Source organism: Punica granatum, chromosome 7 (assembly GCF_007655135.1).
Source record: "Punica granatum isolate Tunisia-2019 chromosome 7, ASM765513v2, whole genome shotgun sequence".
In the NCBI taxonomy this organism is placed as follows: Eukaryota; Viridiplantae; Streptophyta; class Magnoliopsida; order Myrtales; family Lythraceae; genus Punica; species Punica granatum.
In genome coordinates this window covers 26,960,914-26,983,876 of record NC_045133.1, presented here as the reverse complement: position 1 = coordinate 26,983,876, position 22,963 = coordinate 26,960,914, and the positions used below count along the sequence as shown (strand labels likewise).

The following is a 22,963-nucleotide window of genomic DNA, read 5'->3' as shown; positions in this document are numbered from 1 at the left end:
GTCAGGTAGGTTTTCTTGGATCATAATTGTGCCTCTTGTGGCTGTTGTTTCCCATATTGATGATCTTCAGGCTATTTCGCTTTTAACACCGCATGCTCACTTTACTTCGTGCCCACTTTTCAAATCAAATACTGAAAGAGCAAAACTGAAGTTAGTCAATGATCTGCCCATTGTCGGTCTATGAAACTGTAGAGATGATGTTGCTCAAATCAGAGGACGTCATGAAGATGATGAAGCAGGCAGAAGACACAGTTTCAACTCCAGCAAGTCGCGAATCGAAGTCGGTTCAAAAGACTGATCCCGAACTTTGGCAGCAAGAACAGGGGCTCAAATGAGCTAGAACTGAAGAATCAGCGGAAGAGCTCCGATGATAACCTGACTTGCCAATCATTTGCCAGTTTCTTCGACAGCAAGTCACTTTTGATCTCGATGAAGCCTCCAAAGCCTTTGGGTGTGTCGCCAGTGGAAAAATCAAACGGACCTTAGTGTAGGCATTACACTTAAAAAAAAAAAACTAGTTTTTCATTTTTTTCCCCAATTTTTCGATGAATCATTTGGATACTTCTTATAAGTCAGAAATTGTAAATTGACATTGAATATATTGTTCTTAAGTAAAGAAAGGAAACTGTTAGGAGCGGGTCTAGAAACTCAAAACAGATGCTCCAGATTTTATTGATCTCATTCAGACGCTTCATTTCACTCTGGAGAAACAGAACACATATTATCGTCATTCCGTTTGAAAACAGAAAGCAGAAAAGAAAAAAAAATTAAAAATTAAAAAAGAGAGAACATGCTAATGCCCCCCCCTTTAGTGCTCGGCTCAACCATGGAGAACCCATCTTCAGCACGAGTATTACGAAGCTTTTCTCCGAAAGAATGCACTGCATCCCCTTCAGTGCTCGGCTCAACCAGGCAAAACCCGTCTTCAGCAGCAGTAGGAAGGTCCTCTCCAAAAGATTGTGCTGCACCCCTTTCAATGCTCGGCTCAAATCCGTGTTCAGTAGAACGTGGTGAGTTAAGACTGTCACGATTTAGTTTCTCTTGAATATTAATCAAGCGTGAAATGGTGTAATTTATCGTTCATGAGCGATCATGAGTTAGGGTCTTTTTTATTCTCAGCTGCCCCGGAATTATATCTTTGTGCTGCTCCGCCTTTTGGAACCCACACCCCAATAACATTCCACGGAAGGAAACAGACCGGCCGGTGCTTGAGGCGAAAGTGAACGTCTCTGCAGCAACATGAACTCTAGAGAAGGCACCATCATCGTAAATGACCCAGTATGAGCACCTCCATCCATCAGCTTGACCACACTCAGCGACGGAGTCAGGCTCCCACTTGTACCCCCTTGATCCTCAAGAAAGACTAGAGCAAGCTGAGGATATATTTGGGCCAAAAACCTGAGTCTGCTGCCTAAAACAGCTTATGAACTTGTAGGATATTGAGGCTGTAATTTTCAGTTTGTTGAATGGCTTTGATTGGAATCAGACTTTCAGTATATCGTTGACAAAAGGGATATTACATATCCGGACTAAGACAACAAAAGGGATATTACATATCATGACTAAGACAGCGGCTAACAAAAGGGATATTACATATCCCGACTAAGACAACAAAAGGGATATTACATATCATGACTAAGACAGCGGCTAAGAACACACATTATTGTTGCCATTCTACTTCAAACCAAAGAGAGAGAAAATGCTACAGGAAAATAAATTTTGCGATTTCACTCTGTTGATATGGAAGCCTCCTCGGACCATAATTCGCCTTGTCCTCCCTTCTCATTGGCCTCTGGTGTTCTTCCTGGATATTTCACAATTTTGCATGGAGAAAAACTAAGTTAGTGCAAAATCTCACATTAAACCATATATGTTAATACAAAATACCTTCCTCTTATGAAAAATAAGTACCTCGAGCGATTTCTCGGAGCAACGTTTCTCATTTTCCTCTTTGTCGTTCTGTATATTAACCCCTCAATCATTCTCACCAACCATCTTGGTCTCAGGGTTTCCCACATAATGAACCATGCTGAGATCCCGAGTGCAAGCCCACATCCGTAGCCCATTGGCACTGCCCTCCATTCAATCCAATGTCTGGATCCAGCTTCCTCTTCTCGTTCTCCTGGGGAAGTCGAAGGCGGTGGCTGGTCGTCGGTCCCACATGCTTTTGGCAGGGGATGCCCACACAGTCCAGGATTCCCGTCAAAGGAGTGGCTGAACGTGTCGAATTGCGTGCTTCGAGGAATTGGTCCCACGAGCTGGTTGTCTGAGAGATTCAACCAGCCGAGCCACGAAAGATCCGCCAATCCTCTAGGGATCTCCCCGTTGAACTTGTTCGAGGAGAGGTCCAACCACTCAAGATTCGTCAGGTTCCCCACAGAAGAAGGGATGTTGCCGGTCAGATTGTTGTGAGAAATGTTGAGTCCCTTGAGTGCTTTTAGATCCCCGATTAACTCTGGGACCTCCCCTTCGAAGAAGTTCCTTGAGAAGTCGATGGTCATAAACCCGGTCAGGATTCTCACCAACTCAATCTCAAACCCTTTCATGACCACCGTAACAGAATATTGATAGGTTGGCTCTCGATTAAATGGATCTAGCCCCATGTATTCTAAAGCGCTTCTTTGTTCATCCTTCATGGCTATGAAGTTGGCGATGTACTTCGCCGGAAGATGACCATAAAAGCTGTTGTCAGAGAGGTCAAAAATATGCAACTCCGGGAAGGGATGATTATTCTTCCTGGAGCTATTAATCAGACCACGAAGCTTGTTGGATCTCAGGTTGAGCACTTGCAAAAACGGAAGAGTGTCCAACCAATAAGGGAAGTGATCCTCCAACTCATTTTCACTGAGATCCAAAATTATCAAATTCTTGCAATTTGCCAAAGATCGCGGCAGAGTGCCTTCAAGTCGATTTTGACTCAACCAAATTGCCCTCACGTAGTTCCATGAGAAAAATATATCTGGTATATGACCAATAAGCTTATTTGCTCGGAGGTCCAACACTGTTGCACTTAAATTTATGAAACAGTGAGGAATGGAACCGGTTAAGCTATTACAGGAGAAGTTCAACGTTACTAGCTCAGTGGCGTTGCAGAACTGATGAGGAATGTCTCCACTAAACTTATTGTTTGCAACGGAATAGAACCAAACATTGGGCGGCGGAATCGGAAGTGGGCCATCAAAATTGTTATTGGCTAAGTCAACCCGCCAACCAGTTGAATTTCGGAAGAAGTCTATCGGCAAATGTCCAGAAAATTGGTTGTTGGAGAGGGATAAGCCTTCAAGCTGCGGAGGGAGGGGAATTTCATTAATGACCCCATGAAACATGTTTGAATCCAAATATAGAGAGTTCAATGCCTGGTTAGCATTCAACAACCAGTGTGGGAAAGCGTCATAAATTTCATTGTTAGCGACGCTTAAATGCTCCAAGCTCGTACAGTTTGCTAAAGATCGCGGCAGTGGACCTTGTAATTGATTGCCAACCAAATCCATCTCGAAGAGATTGCTTAAATTTCCCAAGCATCTCGGGATGGTGCTGTTGAGTCGATTATCTGAGAGGATTAGATCGCTTAGTGAACTCAGTTGGCAGATTGAGGATGGGATCTCTCCCGTGAAATTATTAGAAGAGAGATGCAAGTCTGTCAGCGTGTTGCTCCCCACTCTCCCAAACCATTCAGGAATTGGACCACTGATCTTGTTTCCAGAAATGTCCACTCGTTCCAACTCAGGTGAAGATCTCAAAAAACATGGGAACTCGGTCAAGTTGATGCCATACAGTGACAACTGTTTAAGCCTCGGGAAGGAACAGTTCCCATTGTTTGGAAGCATTACATTAAGGTTCACCGCAAGATCCAGCTCCAACTCTTTGAGCCTCGGGAAGGAATAGTTCCTATTGTTTGGAAGCATTACTTTAAGGCTCCCCGAAAGATAAAGGGACTCAAGATTCTTTAGCCTTGCAAACATATCAAAGTCAACGGTACCACTGAAGTTGATACCACCGACGTTCAGGAAAGAGAGGCGGCCAAGGTTTCCAAGTGTTGGTGGTATCAACCCAGTAAATTCGTTGTCTAAGAGCTCCAAATATTCCAAGGATGTGAGATTCCACACTGAATCAGGAATAGGTCCGTGGAACTTTGTAAGTGCTAGACTCAAGCGGACGAGTGGGCTACTACTCCAATTTGTCTGGGGGAGAGTGCCCGTGAGATTATAATTTTGAGAAAGAACGAGAATGCGGAGGTTTGGGAGATGAAAGATGTTAATTGGGAATGTCCCTTGTAGAAGGCAGCCACCAAGACTCAAAGAAGTCAGAGTGGAAGAGAGATTGGTGAAGGAGGTAAGAGAAACACTAGACATGTCTACACTATCTAGAGCAAGTTCTCTTAGTTGAGTGATATTACTAACAAACCTCCTGAAACTATGATCTTCTATTGTTAAGTCGTAGTTACCGGCGAGATCGAGTGAAATTAGATTGGAAAGGTGATGAGATATCATCTCCAGAGGAATGGTCCCCGAGAAGGAAGAACGAGAGAGATTGAGATGTGCCAATCCTGTAATTATACCAAACCTCGATGAAATTTGTGAGCCAGAGAAATTGTTACCAGCGAGATTCAGCCGTTGAAGATTCCGGAGCGAGAAGAGAGTGTTGTTGGAATGGAGGGTTCCCTGAAGCCAACTGCAACTGAGGTCGAGGCCGATCACGTAATCTGTTGACGTGTGGCACGTGACCCCATCCCAGGAGCAGCAATTGGTGCCATTCTTCCATGAGGCTGTCTTCGGATATGAAGTGTCGTCGCATAAATAATATGCAGAGGAGATGGTAAATGATTGACTGAACTGGAGCAGGGAATCGCACTCACTGGCATGGCTCGGGCGTTGGGTCGAATAAGGGGATGATGTATTGATGAATAAGGGCATCGCACTCAAGAAAGAGAGGAAGCTGAGGAAGAGGACGTCCCAAACGTCTCTCGTCATATTGTGTCGTTAGCAAGGACTGAATGATGATGAAATGTTGTGTTGGAATGGAACGAATGCCATCATTTCATCCCTTAAATAGAAATAGTCTCTCGTCTGTTAATTTGTTTGTTTGTTTTTTTAAATATAATTCTCTACTGAACTCATTTCCTTTCAAAGTGAAACAATTTTAATTCAAAATATGTTTTCCTTGAATAAAAATTCATAATGTACTTAATTTTGATATTACTTCTGTTAAGGAATTAAAAAAATTTTCTGCGTAATACTCTGATTATCATCTAGTATAATATAATTAGAGACTCCATCGAATCTCCGGAAATTTTCTCATGAAATATATCTACTTTTTGGTTTTCCTACAAATATTTCGTTCGGGTTCATTTGAACTGATCACATATATATCGTTTCACTGCAAACATATATTTTGCCTATAGCCATTTCACCGTCTTCAGAAATGATCTTTTTTGAACCTTAATAATCCTACCCCAGCTACAGTTATCTCTCCATCGACGTAGAATTTACTCACTCTCTCATTCCCATCAAATTGTCCAGCTCATGATGGGAACTGATGGATGGATGCAACCTCGGCCACAGCTTTAAGATATTCCACAATATTATTGACTTATAACTAACTATCAGAGTGAGTGAAGGCCCAATTAATCCAAGTCAACCCCGAAGTCCTCTCTTAAGAAAGTTCCACATTGAATTCTCTTTCGATTTAGCTTTCCATAGGGGTTAGAAATTTGTAAATCAAGATAGCTACCTAGGCTTTTCCCTCCATTATCGTTCTATGGAGTCTGCTTGGATGATCAAGTTCGTCCAAGACAGTATGATCCCACATATCTTCCTTCAATCCCGGGATTATAATTTTTCGAATTTTCTGACCGTAGACATACGAAGCTCAATTGGGCTTTTGCGAGCGTGTATGAGAACAAGGTTTGTTTAATTATGAGCCGAATTTCTTGTACTCTGAAATACAACTAAGTTTTCTAATTCCATTTATATTATTACATGGACACTCGGATGGATATTGTATTAACGGTAATGGGAAAAATTGATGCTTCCCTCGCAGATACTGTTAATTTTGTCGCTTTCAAATATTGGAAGTTAGAATAAAGACACTGGAAACCCTCCCATCTTGACCCAGCATTCCACGAGGTCGTTTTAAGATAAGAAATGGTGGGTTCTGATTGGTAGACATAAAGGCAACTCAAGTGATGATGAAGCAATGGCTGTTCAGATGTAATGGGAGAGGCGACTGGAATTATTCAAAGTCAAGCTGGCCATCAACCACATCAAGAAACAGATGGCCAAGTTGCTAAAGTTTCCAGAGTAAATTAACAATTTGTGGCTTGAGAGAGGAATAAATCAATCTAAGAGTTTTCTTCCTTATTTTCTTCTTAAGAGGAAGAATAAAAGAAAATATCTAACAACCACTGGAAGCGGCTGCTACTAGTCCCCTACATACACATACGAATTTTGAGCGTATACTGTTGCCAAAGAAAAGAATGACTTCATGCCTCAGATATTATGATGGTAATATTTCCTCAAAGAAGCTTCTGAGGACACACCACAAATTGTATTGAATGCCAGCATCTTCTCCAACGCATTCTGCATAAAACTCAGAAGTCAGATCATTTTTGACATGGTTGAATTATGTATCACACTCACACGTCTTATTACAAGAATTACCTTGCATTGCTGATCTTGAGCCAATATTCTCTCATTGTGCATTCTATCAATGGTCTGATTGTTCCCAGGGCTACCGAGAATCGATGCAGCTCTGTCAATCACTTCCTTCAGAACACCTGCACAAGCAAAGCATCAAATTAACTTTTCGAGGAAACCACTGATCCAGAAGAGATGCAGCAACAAAATGCGTGGCAGCCAGGAATATACAAGTCTGGGAGCAAGCTTAGAAACCGAATACTCTAGTAATGACAAAAATGAAATGAATACAAAGTCACTTCATATTCCATCTTATTTGCACCATCTTTTATAAAGTAAAGAAGCCTTACTGAGAAATTCCACATTTTCCAAACTGTACGCTCAAAGAGCACATTCATGACATTTTAAACCATATACACAATGCGCTTTAGTTCCATATTTTAATAAGCATGGCTGATAATTTGCCCGAAAGATTTCCACTAGAAAGAACTCTTATGATGAAAGCACCATCTCATGACAGTTGAAAAACAACACAGCTTCATTAGTAAATTCTGCAGATCATTATCTTCTCCAAGCACCTATGCAATCCTCTTGTTAAGATTTCTGGGCAAGGCATGGCACAAATATTTCTCATTTTAAGCAACAAATTTCTCGTTTTCACAGCTTAAGAGAGTTTAGGAGTATACCAGCGAGTGCACAATGGAGACCTGGAGAAAGTATAACTTATATGTGAGTTCCCTAATAAAGCATTATGAAATGCATCTCAACACTAAGCATACATATTTGTGCTTACCATAGCTCAAAAGCGTGTAACCAGGAACTAGCCTGAACAAAGAATGGCAATCTTGTCAAAGGAGGATCCTTCAATGTCGAAAGCTCAATTATCTCTATCTGAATGGTGAAACTAACAACTTCTGATTGCTACTTCATGCGATCAAGAACAGAAGTAAGTTATACCGGTAAAGAAATACAATGTCCTCAATATCTGCTGAAGCATCTTCAGGCCTTAGCACACTCATGGTGTAGAACTTGATCTTCTCCGACTGACATTATCATGAAAAATACATGTGTGACCTCCCAAAGAGGAAACAGCAGCTGCAGATGAGTGACTGAAAGGCATCTCATACCTTCAGCAAATAGCTCTCATCAAGTAATTCAGTCAGATGAGTGCATACCAAAACCTGGAATACGCCACAGAATGTAATAAAATTTGATTCACTCTTCAATCTCTATAGAGAATGCACAGAAGGTCTACTTCTGAGTGTGATGACTTTGGCTTTTATTTATATTTGCAGATGATTGACCATTAGGTAAGCATAGTTCATAATCTGGATGAGAATAAGTTTGTCAGTACAATCTGCAGGGATAGGCTCTTCTCATTCCACAAATTACAGTGGTCATCCTCTTTTATATGGGCTCGCTACTAACTTCTCAAGGACGATACAACTGATAAATGTAGAATTGATTTAAGAGAAACATGATTATGACATTCAAACCAAACTTTTGGGGCTTGATCGCGCATGACAAAGTAACTTATTGCCCCACCAAGCAGGCCAACTCCATCTAAAGGCGAGTATTGAGAGCAACAATTAGAAATAAAACGTGTCCACGCTTCTATCGGTTTAAGTCTAGACCTACCAACCTTCATTTAGAGGGCCTTTCCCGAATTCATCTAGCAGACATAATGATCTTGAAGTCGCATGCCTGCATAGTTCGATGAAGTAACAGGAACAACTAGATTATGTGAAATTTAATTCTCAAATACTGGAGAACCCTCCAGAGCCTACTAGTTTCCAATTTCGAATATCTACACTGGACAATGAGCAGCGAACATAAGGATAATCAAAGGCACACATAGGAAATACAAAGAGCAATAACAACTATATATATAACAATTAAATAAATTGACAAAGACTACTCATCCCATTTTGACGTACCTTAGCATCATGCCTACTTGATGAAGATCCATCATGAAGGTTGATTGCTCTGCAATCATGAGTTTGCTTCCTGTTGCACAAAATATCCTGTTTAGATTCATATGTTACCAAACGTCAACATAAGCGTGGCCTGTACCATAGCTTTGGTATCAGAGTAAGTAGCACAACCTATCAGTCAAACCCACAGTTGCAGCATCTGCCGGTACAAAACTTCCAATATGTGCAAGGAAGACAATGAGAGCAACCTGGAAGAGATATTTGAATCAAAGTGAAAAGATGCTCCCGGGGGTACTATGTAGCCATTCAAGTCATTTTTACACATGAAACTCCACAGTCGAAATTAGCGGGGAAAAATCTCCAATAACTTTTTATGGTTGGGTAGACCTATTAATGACAAAAGAAAACAGCAACTGCCCAAGACTATGCGTGCAGACTAGAGAAGACTGTCACAGGCATATAATGTAATTATAGAAACTCGCACCTACACAACTAGAAGTTTATTTGCCCACTGCAGGGCTTAAATTAATAATCTAGAAAGAAATTTGGGAGTTCCATGTAAAGTACTGGAAGTATTAATAGAAAAAATGGAATGGAAAAAAGGTAACCAAGATCTTAAAGGGATATCGCTGACCTGCTTATGAAGATACTTTTGCCTGAGTAATTGGGACCGGTGATTATATTTATACGTTCTGAATCCAGCAAGATTGGATTAGACTTGGTCAAAGGAACTCAGACAAAGGCATGACAGAGTATGTTGTATAATTCCAGTTACCATCTCTAACAATAGTTGTATCATTTGGAATGAAAGTGTCAACTGTCATTTCCTGCAAGACCTGCCTGGAAATGTGACATAATCACTTGTTACAAATCATGCTTCCAATGTTACATAAAGTTTTTCTGAAAAATTGCGTGGCATATTGACAGTCCATCCCTCCCTTTTTGAATATCAAGCAGATTTTCATCAGTCAATGTGGGTCTCACGTAATTGTTCTGACGAGCAACCAATGCCAGTGACAAGTAGCTTAAACAAGAAGTTAATACAGTCAGCGTCATCAGACTTAATATGTTCACACATATAAATTGGATTAGTAATACAGTCATCGTCATCAGACTTAATATGTTCACACATTTAAATGGGATTAGCTCTCATAATAAGGAAAAAATACTTCAGGTGACTAAACAGAGCACCAAGCAAATGCATGCAAGAAAGAACAGTAGGGGGAGTAGCTGAATGGTCCTTACCAATCAAGTTCAGCAGCAAAATTCACAGCCTCAAGCAGATGTGCTGAGAATACGAGTATATGTGATACCAAGTCTCTGATAATTGCCCGTTCCATATCTTCTCATTCCTGAATTTTGTGAAAGAAAAATCCATTAGTGTCCACATATTATAGAGAAGCTTCAGAGATGAAAGTAGTTCAAAATACGGACCCAAAATTTTGTGATTAATGTCTCCAAGAAGGGCATCTAATTCTCGTGTCTTGGCAGTGTGATAGAAGAACCTTTCTGTATCTCCATCTGTGTCAGAGAACTGCATTTTTATATGATCCATATAAAAGAAGGCTGGAAAAAAAAGGGACAGAAAATAATAAAAGAAAAAAAAAAGTTGTGTTATCCAGAACCAGATTAGAACTCTTGTGTATCTTTAGAGTTTGTCTAGTTCAAAAGCTGATCAGATGAAAACTCTTCAAAGCAAGTCGCAACCGAGCTTCTTACAACAAATGGGAAATACATACTTCAGCAGAGAGAGAGAGAGAGAGAGAGAGAGAGAGAGAGAGAGATAAAAGTAAACAAACTAAACAAATTAACAGGCCTTCATGGATGATCATGCAGACTCTCTCAGATGCTAATCAGATGTCACGAAAGCAACAACTTATGATGAAAAATGTTAACAGAAAGCCACCACTAACCAAAATAATGAATAAGATTACCTATTTGTTGGATGTATACAACACAAGGAGCAGGCTTCTCCTTCCACAGGTCTGGAAGATGGGAAAGTTCCAATGAAGAAACATGAAAAGAACTAATCAAATTAGAAGAAGCTTGTATGTGTCCACCCTCAATTTTACGAATGAAAATCTGGACTACGGAGCACCAGTTCCAAAAACTCTGGCAATTCCTCATATATTTGCCTCAGCTCATCTAACTGCGTAAAATATGTTTAGTTTTAAGGGCTATGAAGAGACTTAAATCTGCATATTGGGATGTGAAGTGAGTTAATCATACTCTTATCACGGTAGGTCAACCCCAGTCAAAGAAAATGTAGATAATATTTAACGTAATCGTTTCCCCTCTGCCTCACCTCATCACAGAAGCTTTCCTTTACCATTGTCTCATAACCTTTCTCTTTAGTTCTTCTTTCATCAATAACACCAATCACCTAAAAAAGGAATGGAAGTTGAGAAAAAGGCATGAATATTTTCAAAAAGAAGAAAGAACCTCTTCACTACGTATAAATGAAGCAAGGGTATTTTAAGAAAAGAATTGGAGAACCATAGAAGTATCCAATCAGTACTGGTGCATGTGGATATTGACAATTGCGATAGATGAATGGCAGCCTGGAAGAAAAGGCCACAGCTTGATCTTTTCATTTAAGTTTTCCATATGGAATAAACGACACTCTAGATAAACCAATATCTTCTCTTTTTCATTTCTCCATGTTGAGCTTTGGACAAGAAACCATGTAACCTGTACAAACACAATTTCAAAGATAATTGTCGAGAAACCCCTAGTTTTAACATATATACTGCCGAGAAAACTAAACATTGGGACTGTGCTGCCACTGGCTTACCATATAGAATACAGTAAGAGTGAACCATTTATAAGCAAAATTTTCATTCACAGGCCGAAAAAAAGATCTAGTTTTATATCTTCTTTTACACTTTTGTACAACAATGAGCCTGAAGCCACCTTGATTGGATGCCTAGAATTGTAGAAACTCGTAAATCACAGAAATTTGCTTCATTTCACTTGGAATCACCCATCCCCAGTTTCCCCTATGTAATGTTTTGTAATACATATTATCATGCTAGCAATAAGTTGATTCCAAACATTTTTTGATGCCTATTCTTTTGGTCTTTTAGTTAGGCTAATTATGCAGAAGAACATCTTTGAATGTCGGACAAACTCTGGGTCTAAAATGCATTGCTAAGTTACTTATCCAATCAATGTTACCAAAGGTCTTCATAGTTGATTTAACCCATGCAATGAATCCATAAAATCCGCCTTAAATCATTAGGTGTACAAAAATAAGGAGCTGTATTTAATAACTGAAATGAAATTCTCAAAGTTGATAATTTTCTTAGAAAGTCCTTTTCTTTCTCTAGCTAACTAAGAATCAATAAATTCTACAATTTCCTACAAAAGGCCACGTGAATCTATTTCAAGTGCTTTAAAATATATTAACTTCTCAAAAGCAAAAGAGTAAAGCATTTTAATCTTTTATTGGAAGAAAACTTATGGAAATCGTTCCACTAAAAACTCTAATGTCCCTTGAGACGAAGCTGATTAAAAGAAAAAATTTACTGATGAAGATTCTGCATGATACTAGCATAAAAGAAAATGAAACATGAAGGCACCCTGATGGCTGTAATGATGATCACACAGTTGAGGGAAAGAAAAATTACAAACCAATTCATAGACATAAGCCAGCTCTGTGCCAAGGACTGAACTAGCCTGCATAAATTATCCCAAATCAAAAGATGCAGATATTGAGAGGCATGAGGATAAAGAAACTGCATATTTATGCAATGTTAAATAAGATTTTAAGTAGATTACTACCTTGTCAATGATGTCCAAATTCAAAAACTTTGCGTACTCCCAAAGATCGTCAGTAGTGCCTACTTCAAATATCTTGTTCACATGCAAGAGTGAAGAAACGTTCTAAAGGAGATGTTGAATAGAGCGTCAAAGCAGTATTAAATACAAACCTTTAAGTTTATAGTACAAGGTAATGAATAACAACACACAAACAAACACGTGTCCATGCACGTACGGACACATAAAAGAAAAGGATCCTTGATACAACATTTGGAACAGGAAGGAGTATCGTCAAGTTTTTTAATTTCAAGGACCAAATGCAGTAGTTCATGCAAACCATGCCCCTGCATTCAAATTGAGGGGACCGTATAATCTCAAATGAAATAAGATTAAATTGACGGGTATAATGTATTATTGAAAAAGGAACACGAGGAGAAGTCTGCTTTGCATCCAACAGGAATACACATTCCTGTGATTAATAGTAACGTGGGAAGAAGATAGTCCGATAGAGAGAATGAATGAGGTTACCTTCAGAAAAGCTGACCAACCAGTGCCGGCGCATGTGGAGCTTGGAGAGTTGAATTTCTTCATATGAGGGGACAAAAATGAAAGTGCTCCAATTATCTCAGGTCGCAGGAATGCTTTGTTAGCAAAATTACTGCGCAATGCTGAAAGAAACCTGAAAATCCTACCTAACGGGAAATCACAGTTTTAGAGAAACTCTTCTAAACAGAGATTGTCATATTTTGTAATGTATATTTCATTGATTTCCGTAAGAACACTGGAAGGTATATTTAGCAGGGTCACCATAGAATGTAGGCAAAATTCCAATGCCCTATAAGTTAACAAAAGAAAAAATTGGTTGAGATAGGAAAGAATTTACTGTAACTTAAGGATATGGGGAAAGTCCTTAACACACTTTAAAGTTTCACGTAGAGAATTCAGGAGCTCTTCAGAACGAAGGAAAAATGATATCTTAATCAAGTTAATGGAACAGCCACTATTAATTTTAGATATAAAATAACAAGCATCGACAAAAGTAGCAGTAACATCTAAATGAACTTGGTGAACGTCTTCGATAAGCATCTGCAAGTGCTTTCAGAAACTAATAAAATCCAAGTTTTCAGTTCCTTAAATGAACCTCAGTCACACAGTGCAGGGAAAGGCAGTAATCTCATTATGATATCAATATGGAGTCTATGGCTACAGGTACTGATATGAAATTTTGTAGTAACGTAAAGTATTATTCGGAGGATACAGTATCAAGACGACCATTCAAACTTTCCAGATCCAGTATAGGCCTCAGGAACCAGCTTCTGGCATGTTCAAAAATGGTTATGTTAAAGAAGCTAGAGGATGCTTTCAACAAAGGAATCCCAAATATCTTGAGCCAAACTTACCTCAGGAGATGTCGGCCCAATGTTGTCAAACACTAGGTTTAGAACAGAATTAGTCAAACGTGCAGAGAGACTCGGTTGGTGAAATAAATAAACTAAATTCTGCAAACCTTATTCATCATGCCAAAACAGAGAACCTGTCATAAGAGATATCAGCACAGATACTTTGCAAGAAAAATGATCCAGCATACAGCTTGACATTTACCCTTCTTTCGCTCTTCCAATACCCATGTGACTGGGATGTTTATCTATCTGAAATATCCCCAGTGCTTCATGAGCTGCTCCATCAAGGTTGAGAAAATTGTTTCTAACAAGGTCAATAAGGAATTCCAAGCTGATAAAGTAATGTGCTATATTTTGTAGAGGACAGGGACGAGTAAGAGAAACTTAGCCTAGGCAAAAAACAGATTTGGGAACTGTACAGATATGTTATTTGTAACTGGATACAGTGAAATCTCCATCACGGAGTCAACAGAGATGGATGCATTCCCACACTCCTTATGTTCAAGGGCATCAACAATCCGTTCATTCTCCAATATCGCTAGAAGGCCTCCACTCGCTCAAACTTCAACATCACTTCCCATATCCATCATAGAATTCAACTAATAGTTAAAAAGGAGCTTCACTTAGATCATAATTATTGTAAATATACCAGCAAGGCAGATATATAGTTGCCTGAGGATATGGATTGAACAATTTCTAGTGTAACGAAAGTTCATTTACTCGTGGAAGGCTCGTTGAGAGCGAATTATGTGTCTCTGCAGGCAGTTTGTTCATGAAAGAAAAAAAGAATTAATAGTACAGTAAACCAGAAGTCATAATGGTACAAATACCGAAAATGAAATCCATGACAAATTGATGAAAAGATTCCCAACATATAAGCTCATACCCTTTCTTGATTCATAAAATTGACCTGACTCATCAATGTCATATTAAAAGCATATTGACAGCATAAGATACTGTTATATAGATGCGAGTTAGAATTCTAGTTTCAAGGAAAAACTATACCAGTAAAATGGAGGTGCAGCTGATGAGTACACCAGGCTCAAGAAGTGTAAATAATAAAAGATAAATCTGGAACCTACGTAGCTATACTATCATACTTAAATGGAAGAGGGATGTTCAATTTTTGACTCACATAACTGATCCTTTCCTTGATATTTAACCCATCATCCATCCCTGTTACTCGAAGGCATACCAATCTAAAAGGTTTTTGGAAAAACGAAGAATGCTTAATTTAGCTATATATATCACAAAAGAGCAGATTGGAACGATGAAGTGTGACGTAATGAAGCAGGATCCACAATATGGATGTTTGATGGAAGAACAAAAAGCAATCTATGTTGCAATTTTAGTCGATTGATGTTCTCCGGAAATTGCATGGAACCTTTCTAACAAAAACATAAATGCAATTGTTTATGACAAAACTCACAGACAGCAAGCAAAGCTCGTGAATGATGAGTTAGCCACGCAATGAAACAGTTATCACAATAGACAATGACCACCTTTCAAGAATTTCATAAACTTAATTTACAATAAAAATTTAAATGCTCATAAACTCTGCGATCAGATCTGCAGGAGATAACTTTCCGGCATGTCAAAAGAGAAGAGAGATAGCTACTATTTGTTTTGGGCTGCTCATTCACAACAAATGGGAAATACCTAATATGAGAAATTGCAGTGGGTATCTTCTGTCTTTTCATTCCTGTGCCATGCTTGTTCATAGCTAAATAGTGAACTTTTTACGAGCTTCACAGTAGGAGCCTCCTCACTGGTTCTATCTGCACGTTGCCAAAGAGTAAGCAATACCACAATATGAGTAAACAATAATAAACCAAACTGCAACTTATCATAAGAAATTTGACAGGCCTTCAATCGCATTATGATAATTTCAAGGGAAAGCAGGACCTCACCACTTCTCTCTGAAGCAGCTAAGAATGGTTCTTCACTCTTGGTGCTTGTATATATTACGAGGGGCTTCGCTTGGTATTTAACTGGGAAAGTAGGAAATAGAATATGAACAAATTATCTCTATACATCACATGAGCTCAAATGCAAGTGTACTTTAATCAAACTGCAGGAAGTAACAGGGGACTCCACCGACCAAGAATGTTCATTCCAAATCCACAAAGACGAACGACCATATACAAGTCATTTAAGAAGCTTGGGCACCAATAAGTCAATAATTTCTCACGCTACACTATCGCTGCTAGGAATATAAACACATTACGACATAGAGGGTGAATTAAAAAGAGCCATTGAATGCATACCGAGATCAATCATAGGAAAATCCGATGTCATATCTTCCCAAACTTCCAGCTCATTAAGTTGGCGAATGCTGGAGTCGTAATACTCAACTCCAATGCTGGAAAGAACGATTCGGACTTTTAATATACGCATTAATCAGTACAAAATTACATACCGAGAATAAAAATTGCCGCGAGGAATACATTTTTTGGTGCAATTTGAAGAATAATCTTACTCTGTTTCCAGCCTCAACTAGCACAAATGAGATACGAGTAACGTGAAGAAAAAGAAACTCACCGGTGACCTTGGAGGATGCATGCCATATAAACCCGCAATGTGTGAAGGGAAAACCGCATTGCCGTAAGAAAGAGGTGTTTATCCCGATAATCGCACCGACTCTGAACACGGAACTACAAATTTCTCAAGATAATTACGAGAGAGAGAGAGAGAGAGAGAACTCCCATAACAGATGACAAATTGAAGAAGAAGAAGTAGTTAAATAGACTGAGTAGGCGATCAAATGCCTGAGGCTCGGCTTCTGTTTCGTCCACTTCCTCCATTTCCGAGAAGAGGAAAGCTCTGTGCGCGCGGTGAGCTCGAGAGAGAGTGAGGCGGGAAGGCAGCGAAAGCGGAGAGGAGAGGAAAGCAGAGGAGAGGAGCGAAATTGCAAAACTGAGGATTTATACAGGATCCCATTTCCTCCCGCGGGAGAAGAAGGCGAGCCGAGGCATATGTTCCTGAAATATAAATAATAATAATAATAATAATAATAATAATAGTCCACAAGAAGTGGAATAACGAGGGGCTCGATCTATCGGCTACATTGCCCATTTAAGCCCATTGCAGAGCAAGGCATTGTCGTTTCCTTGTTCTTTTTTTCCCGGATAAAATAATACGGAGATAATTGATTCCGTAAGAAAATGCCAATAAATCTATGGTAGATAACATAACATAACATAACATAAGAATTTACGGGTAAATAAAATGACATTAAGTGAGTCTAACGAGAAAAGGGCTGTCACCTACATCAATTGCCTGGGAGCAAAAAATACAATAGTTTTTTTCCACTGTAAAAAAAAAAAAACACGTTAGTTTCCCATTTTGGGTCCAACAATTAATAGATCGTATTCTTGTTTGGTAAAAGTTACTTGAGATTTTCTCCATTAAGTACTGATTTCATCGTCTCAACAAATTGAGTTTTTGATATTTATGAATCCTCTGGAATATAATTTTAACTTGTGTGATGTATTTGGCTAAAATTATTTCTTCATACAGTTTTGTATTTTGTTGAAACATTTTCTTCTCCAAACCAAAAACAGCTAGTAATTTTCCATCAAAATGGACCTGTTTTTGTTAGTTTCAGTTGGTGATTTATTATTATGTTTGGGTAAAACAAAAAGGATAGCAGCAGGTAACGAAAAAAATATATAATGATGGTGGACGGTGCAACGTATTGACTATTAAATATTACAAATTGCTAATTACATAATCAATATAATATTTTCTTTGCTTAGTATTTGCTCAAAATTATCTCGTCAAATCATTGTTAATAAAATCAAGGCGGCAACCATATCTTCGACTAAAAGTGACATATTGAGTATCGACTATCAATATATTGGTGGTGTATAAACTATGCTGACTATTTCCGATTATTGTAATTACAGTTTTATCTTTATTCATGACAGCGAGCTATAAATCCTAAGCGTATATGCACTTAATAAAGTTGTTACGCTGAGATATCTTATCAAGTTTTGATATGGATAAGTAATTAAAAGTATATCTATAATTATCAAAGAGTGCACGTAACATTTATATAATTACTTTTGATGACTTAGTATATGGTAGATGTCATCCATTATATTAAAATTTTGAGCAAGAACGTAACATTCGTTGTTGGCTTATAGCTATTTTGCCTTCCTATATTTCCATCATTCATTCTCATTTCAAGTAGGATATATTGGATCCAATTAATATTGTCATTGGTTCCATGATTTTAGAGTGATCCTATTATATGACGTCGGCTTACACTCAACTATTTTTGAGTAAAAAAATGTTTCATTGGTTTTGACTCTACATGGAGAAAATTGAATCGAACTATATATGATTAATGTTGGCAGTAAAATATATACAAAGAATAAAATGTAGAAGTAACCTCACACATACACATCACGCTTAATTGTCAGTTAGGTCTCGCGCAATTGTCCGTCGAGTGGCAATTGCCATAAATGTCTACACATTTCAAATGAAACTTCTATTTGAATGCACCTATTAAAAGCACATTATCCTTTCCATACAGAAGTATATTTTTTTTTAATTTTCGTCAATTTATTTCTGCATGTAACCTCTATTTGGTAGGATAATTGTTTTACATTAAAAAAAAAAGTACTAATACTACATCATCGATTTCTGATTCTCATTTGAACTGTCCGTACCATTCCACTTGATATAAATAATCACGTTGTCAAACTTACCGAGAGAGGATCATATAGAGTTACTCGTCATCATATTTGTAGTCGTAGATATGGTGGTAAAGTTGCTTGAGTTACGATGCCAAAGTGAGGCGAAATTGAAATTTCAAGGTACACTTGGGCATACGTAAAGTGGAGGGTGCACATTTTAATAACGTCAAACTTTAGGGTAGAAAGGGAAATTTCGTATCTTCATTCGTGTCTTCCATTTCTCTTCCTCCGGTCTCTCTCGCTGTCTGTCTGTTTCGGAATGTATAGTTGAATTATCATCATTTCATCAGTGATCGTATCGATATGTCTAGTTTATATATTCATATCGATCCTTGTTTCATTTTCGCGTACACGTGCGGCTGGATTTGGCTGGATTGAGCTCAAGATGCTTTCTGATTCTTGCATATGCTATTGAGTGCCACAGTCTCTTATTTTTACCTTGTTTAACGGACACGATTTCTTTTGAATTTCCAATTGATTGGTTTGTCCTCCTTTCTACTTCTCTCTGTACCCTCACAATTCCTTGACCAGTTATACATCTGAGAAATATTTCGTCTCATGAAAATGGCTGAATTTTGATTGTTTCAACCTGATAGTGGCATTGAAATTTTTCTTTTTCATGCAATATGTTAACAATTTAGTAGTTTGTTCCATGGAGCTACCAGTGCTTTCTCTGATTTTCGCGTTTATTTTTTTGGGTGAATGCAATAAATTTGGCAAGAGATATCCATGCCGCTCCACCTGGAAGTTTTGTCATCAAAGTCGCTGAAGTCGTTGGTAGTTTCAAAACCATGAAGAAGATGGCTTTGTTCTGATGCAGGGTTGTCGAGCATGTAGGTGAATGAGCATTTTGTTTATTCTATGATTAAAGCTCATACCTTTGAAAGCGCGTGAGCTGAGTCGGTGGGTTCAGTCTTTGACCACTAAATTTATTATGGGCAATCCACTGGCACTGTCAACTGGCATGTTGCACTAAAAATGATTTAAATTTAGAAAATATGGTCCTCTGGTCAACTTCTATTACCTTGAAAATTTGGACTTTGTTTTTCTCTAAATAGGCAAAGATTCTGGATTAAGCTCGGCAATTCTAATCGGTGTTAAGGTTGGGCTGATTTTATCTATTTTACATGCATACAAATGCAGCTGCGAAGACTTTGGTTGGAGAAGCAACATATAGCAGGCATACCTCTGGATCAGATTCCAGATCTTAAATCCTGTCTATTATATCGACAGCTTCAGGTTGTCAACTGCTGCATTTCCCGTAAAAGACGCCATAGTATGGCCAAGGAATCAATAGACACTGCAATAAGGGAGTCCGCTCCAGTCAGGGATGCAGATGTTGCAGCTAAAGATATGGGATCTGCAAGCTCTTCTTTGTATGCGAGAATAAGCAGTGGGGAACTTGTTCTGCGACTAGGGCAGACCATCCATCTGATAATTTGTACATGTTGGAAATGGGTGAACCCGTATACTCTCCTGTGACGCAGTTAGGGTTAATTCTTTTTGAAGAAAAGATTGTTGCCTTCTTTCATCTTTGCTGCACATCTCTGAAATGGATTTCACATTTATATGCAGGAATGCCCTTTATTCACAACGGATCTTATCAAAGAAACAGAGGAATTCGTTCTTTGCACTGGCAGGTTGGTGAGCTTCTAATGACAGCACTCCTTTGGTTCAGTGTCTTAAATTCCCCTCTTAAAATGCCAAATGGATGCACACCAAATGCTCTGAATCAGGGTGGTGCACCATAATGATTGTCAATCTTTTCAAATTTGACGGTGCTTTAAGATTTCTGGATGCAAAATGGAACTGAAATTAATGGCGTAATTTTATTTTAACAATAAATATACATTGATTTTGAAGAGAAAAACCTGTTCTTGATAACCTGACAGAGAAATAAGAAGTTGGTATGATGTATCATGAGCAACAGTCATGTATTGTGCCTTGATATTACTGGAATAACTACTTCAAGATTTACAAATATATTGCCATGATATATTTTTCTCAAGCAACGGAGCAAACATGACTCATCATTAATTTATGCGCACTTGTGACATAAGTATCCTCTTTGGCTTCATCAGTGTAGGTGCTGGGTGTTCTCAATTGCTCTCAGATATACAGGCTTTTAAGGTCCTGCATTATGATTGACAAATCTTGTTTCTATATTCAAATGCTCATGGGCTAATGCTGTAGTGTGTATTTTGATTAACTCTGTTTCTACTCTGGATTAGGCTGCTAATCCTGGTTGCATCTTAGAAGACTTTGTGAGATGGCACTCTCCACCAGATTGGACAGAAGCTGAGGAGTGTGGGACCGACTCCTTTGACTCTTTGTCTACGAAAGGGCAATTAAGTGGACGAATGTAGAAAGAAGGTTTATCTTTATACCCTACTTCTCTGCTTGTTCTGAATAATAGAACTACCTTGTCCTTTACTCTCTCATTTCGGATTTCCTTGAAAGGAGATATGCCTTGATATAGGTAATTTGTGGTGTGAACTGTGGGAGGCAGCCAAATCAGTGCCAGCTATTAAGCAATCGCTTCTGTTTGATGAGGATTTGGCCATGTAAGTTGTACATGTTAGCTGTCGCTGTCTTTCAGTTTCTTCTCTTTTATCTACTCGTTCTAATGCAAATGAATGTTGTGGTATTGTTTGCAGAGAAGGAATATAAAATTTCTTGGAGGACATTCCGCCTTTGGAGTTGTTTGGGCAGCTCTTTGTTTCCTTGGTAAGTCTGCTATTCTGTTCTTGCTGTCACTGACACTCATTGTGAATTTCCGCAGTTCCAAATTTTAGTTCTCATCGTTTGACAGCTATCTCAAGAAAAAAGAATATACAAAGGCATATTGATCACATGCCAATTTTTAGATCTCTCTTCATCAATGAAAATCTGAACGACTAACTATTTAAGGTGTTGTAGTAGCAAACTATTACTTATATGGGGCAAGAAAAATCGTCTCATTTGGTGCTAAATGTCTGTCTCTTACTCTTTGGGCAGTCAGCTGGGGGCAGGTCTTGGGATTGCAGAGTTTTCGCTGTCAGCAGACGGTGGCTTGTCAATGCTGTTCTATGAGTGCAAAGATTATGTACTTGTGGTTTCTTAAGGTAGTATAAGCGAGAAGGTCGATGATCTCTGTCAGGTAGGTTTTCTTGGATCATAATTGTGCCTCTTGTGGCTGTTGTTTCCCATGTTGATGATCTTCAGGCTATTTCGCTTTTAACACCGCATGCTCACTTCGTGCCCACTTTTCAAATCAAATACTGAAAGAGCAAAACTTAAGTTAGTCGATGATCTGCCCATTGTCGGTCTATGAAACTGTGGAGATGATGTTGCTCAAACCAGAGGACGTCTTGAAGATGATGAAGCAGGCAGAAGACACAGTTTCAACTCCAGCAAGTGGCGAATCGAAAAGTCGGTTCAAAAGACTGATCCCGAACTTTGGCAGCAAGAACAGGGGCTCAAATGAGCTAGAACTGAAGAACCAGCGGAAGAGCTCTGATGATAACCTGACTCGCCAATCATTCGCGAGTTTCTTCGACAGCAAGTCGCTTTTGATCTTGATGAAGCCTCCAAAGCCTTTGGGTGTGTCGCCAGTGGAAAAATCAACTCCTGATGATAATGAATGGACCTTATTGTAGGCATTACACTTTAAAAAAAAACTTGTTTTTCAATTTTTCGATGAGTAATTTAGATACTTCTTATGAGTCAGAAATTGTAAGTTGACATTAAATATATTGTTCTTAAGTAAAGAAAGTAAACTGTTAGGAGTGGGTCTAGAAACTCAAAACAGATGCTCCAGATTTTATTGATCTCATTCAGACGCTTCATTTCACTATGTAGAAGCAGAACACATATTATCGTCATTCCGCTTGAAAACAGAAACTGGAAAAGAAAAAAAAAAAAAGAGAGAGAACATGTTAATGCAGCCCCTTCAGTGCTCGGCTCAACCATGGAGAACCCATCTTCAGCACGAGTATTACGAAGCTCTTCTCCGAAAGAATGCACTGCACCCCCTTTAGTGCTCGGCTCAACCAGGCAAAATCCGTCTTCAGCAGCAGTAGGAAGGTCTTCTCCAAAAGATTGCGCTGCACCCCTTTCAATGCTCGGCTCAAATCCATCTTCAGTAGGACGTGGTGAGTTAAGACTGTCATGAATTAGTTTATCTTGAATATTAATCAAGCGTGAAATGGTGTAATTTATGGTGTAATTTATCGTTCATGAGCGAGATCATGAGTTAGGGTCTTTTTTACTCTCAGCTGCCCCAGAATTATATCTTTGTGCTGCTCTGCCTTTTGGAACCCACACCCCAATAACATTCTACGGAAGGAAACTGGCCGGCCGGTGCTTGAGGCGAAAGTAAACGTCTCTGCTGCAACATGAACTCTAGAGAAGGCGCCATCATTATAAGTGACGCAGTACGAGCACCTCCATCGATGAGCTTGACCACACTCAGCGACGAAGCGTACGTCAGGCTCCCACTTGCACCCCCTTGATCCTCAAGAAAGACTAGAGTAAGCTGAGGATATATT

The 22,963-nt window shown here is 38.9% G+C and overlaps 3 protein-coding genes and 1 pseudogene across 3 annotated transcripts; 1 reads left to right on the top strand and 3 right to left on the bottom strand.

Annotated features, from left to right (window-relative positions):
- Positions 1-1,496: 1,496 nt before the first annotated feature.
- On the bottom strand, positions 1,497-5,026 carry LOC116213106 (receptor-like protein 9DC1). Its single transcript, XM_031547921.1, has 2 exons — positions 1,912-5,026; positions 1,497-1,804 (listed from the first exon to the last, which is right to left on the bottom strand). Exons 1-2 carry the CDS (start codon positions 4,968-4,970, stop codon positions 1,783-1,785), a joined length of 3,081 nt encoding a protein of 1,026 aa, XP_031403781.1. The 5' UTR covers positions 4,971-5,026; the 3' UTR covers positions 1,497-1,782.
- A 1,162-nt stretch (positions 5,027-6,188) lies between these two features.
- On the bottom strand, positions 6,189-14,486 carry LOC116213514 (DNA mismatch repair protein MSH5-like). Its single transcript, XM_031548495.1, has 27 exons — positions 14,452-14,486; positions 14,176-14,330; positions 13,934-14,035; positions 13,839-13,865; positions 13,732-13,763; positions 13,590-13,647; positions 12,860-13,306; positions 12,353-12,454; positions 12,203-12,247; positions 10,875-10,952; positions 10,666-10,718; positions 10,483-10,595; positions 10,004-10,135; positions 9,815-9,911; positions 9,482-9,593; positions 9,345-9,405; positions 9,200-9,261; positions 8,741-8,817; positions 8,573-8,659; positions 8,278-8,339; positions 8,137-8,198; positions 7,763-7,816; positions 7,593-7,678; positions 7,429-7,460; positions 7,322-7,342; positions 6,660-6,775; positions 6,189-6,578 (listed from the first exon to the last, which is right to left on the bottom strand). Exons 7-27 carry the CDS (start codon positions 12,920-12,922, stop codon positions 6,489-6,491), a joined length of 1,605 nt encoding a protein of 534 aa, XP_031404355.1. The 5' UTR covers positions 12,923-13,306; positions 13,590-13,647; positions 13,732-13,763; positions 13,839-13,865; positions 13,934-14,035; positions 14,176-14,330; positions 14,452-14,486; the 3' UTR covers positions 6,189-6,488.
- A 6-nt stretch (positions 14,487-14,492) lies between these two features.
- LOC116213513 (DNA mismatch repair protein MSH5-like) lies at positions 14,493-16,724 on the bottom strand. The gene is made up of 6 exons (XM_031548494.1): positions 16,500-16,724; positions 16,273-16,385; positions 15,999-16,093; positions 15,642-15,722; positions 15,391-15,509; positions 14,493-14,930 (listed from the first exon to the last, which is right to left on the bottom strand). The coding sequence occupies exons 1-5, from the start codon at positions 16,533-16,535 to the stop codon at positions 15,391-15,393; spliced, it is 444 nt and encodes a 147-aa protein (XP_031404354.1). The 5' UTR covers positions 16,536-16,724; the 3' UTR covers positions 14,493-14,930.
- A 2,405-nt stretch (positions 16,725-19,129) lies between these two features.
- On the top strand, positions 19,130-22,248 carry LOC116214584 (annotated as a pseudogene).
- The last annotated feature ends 715 nt before the right edge of the window (positions 22,249-22,963 follow it).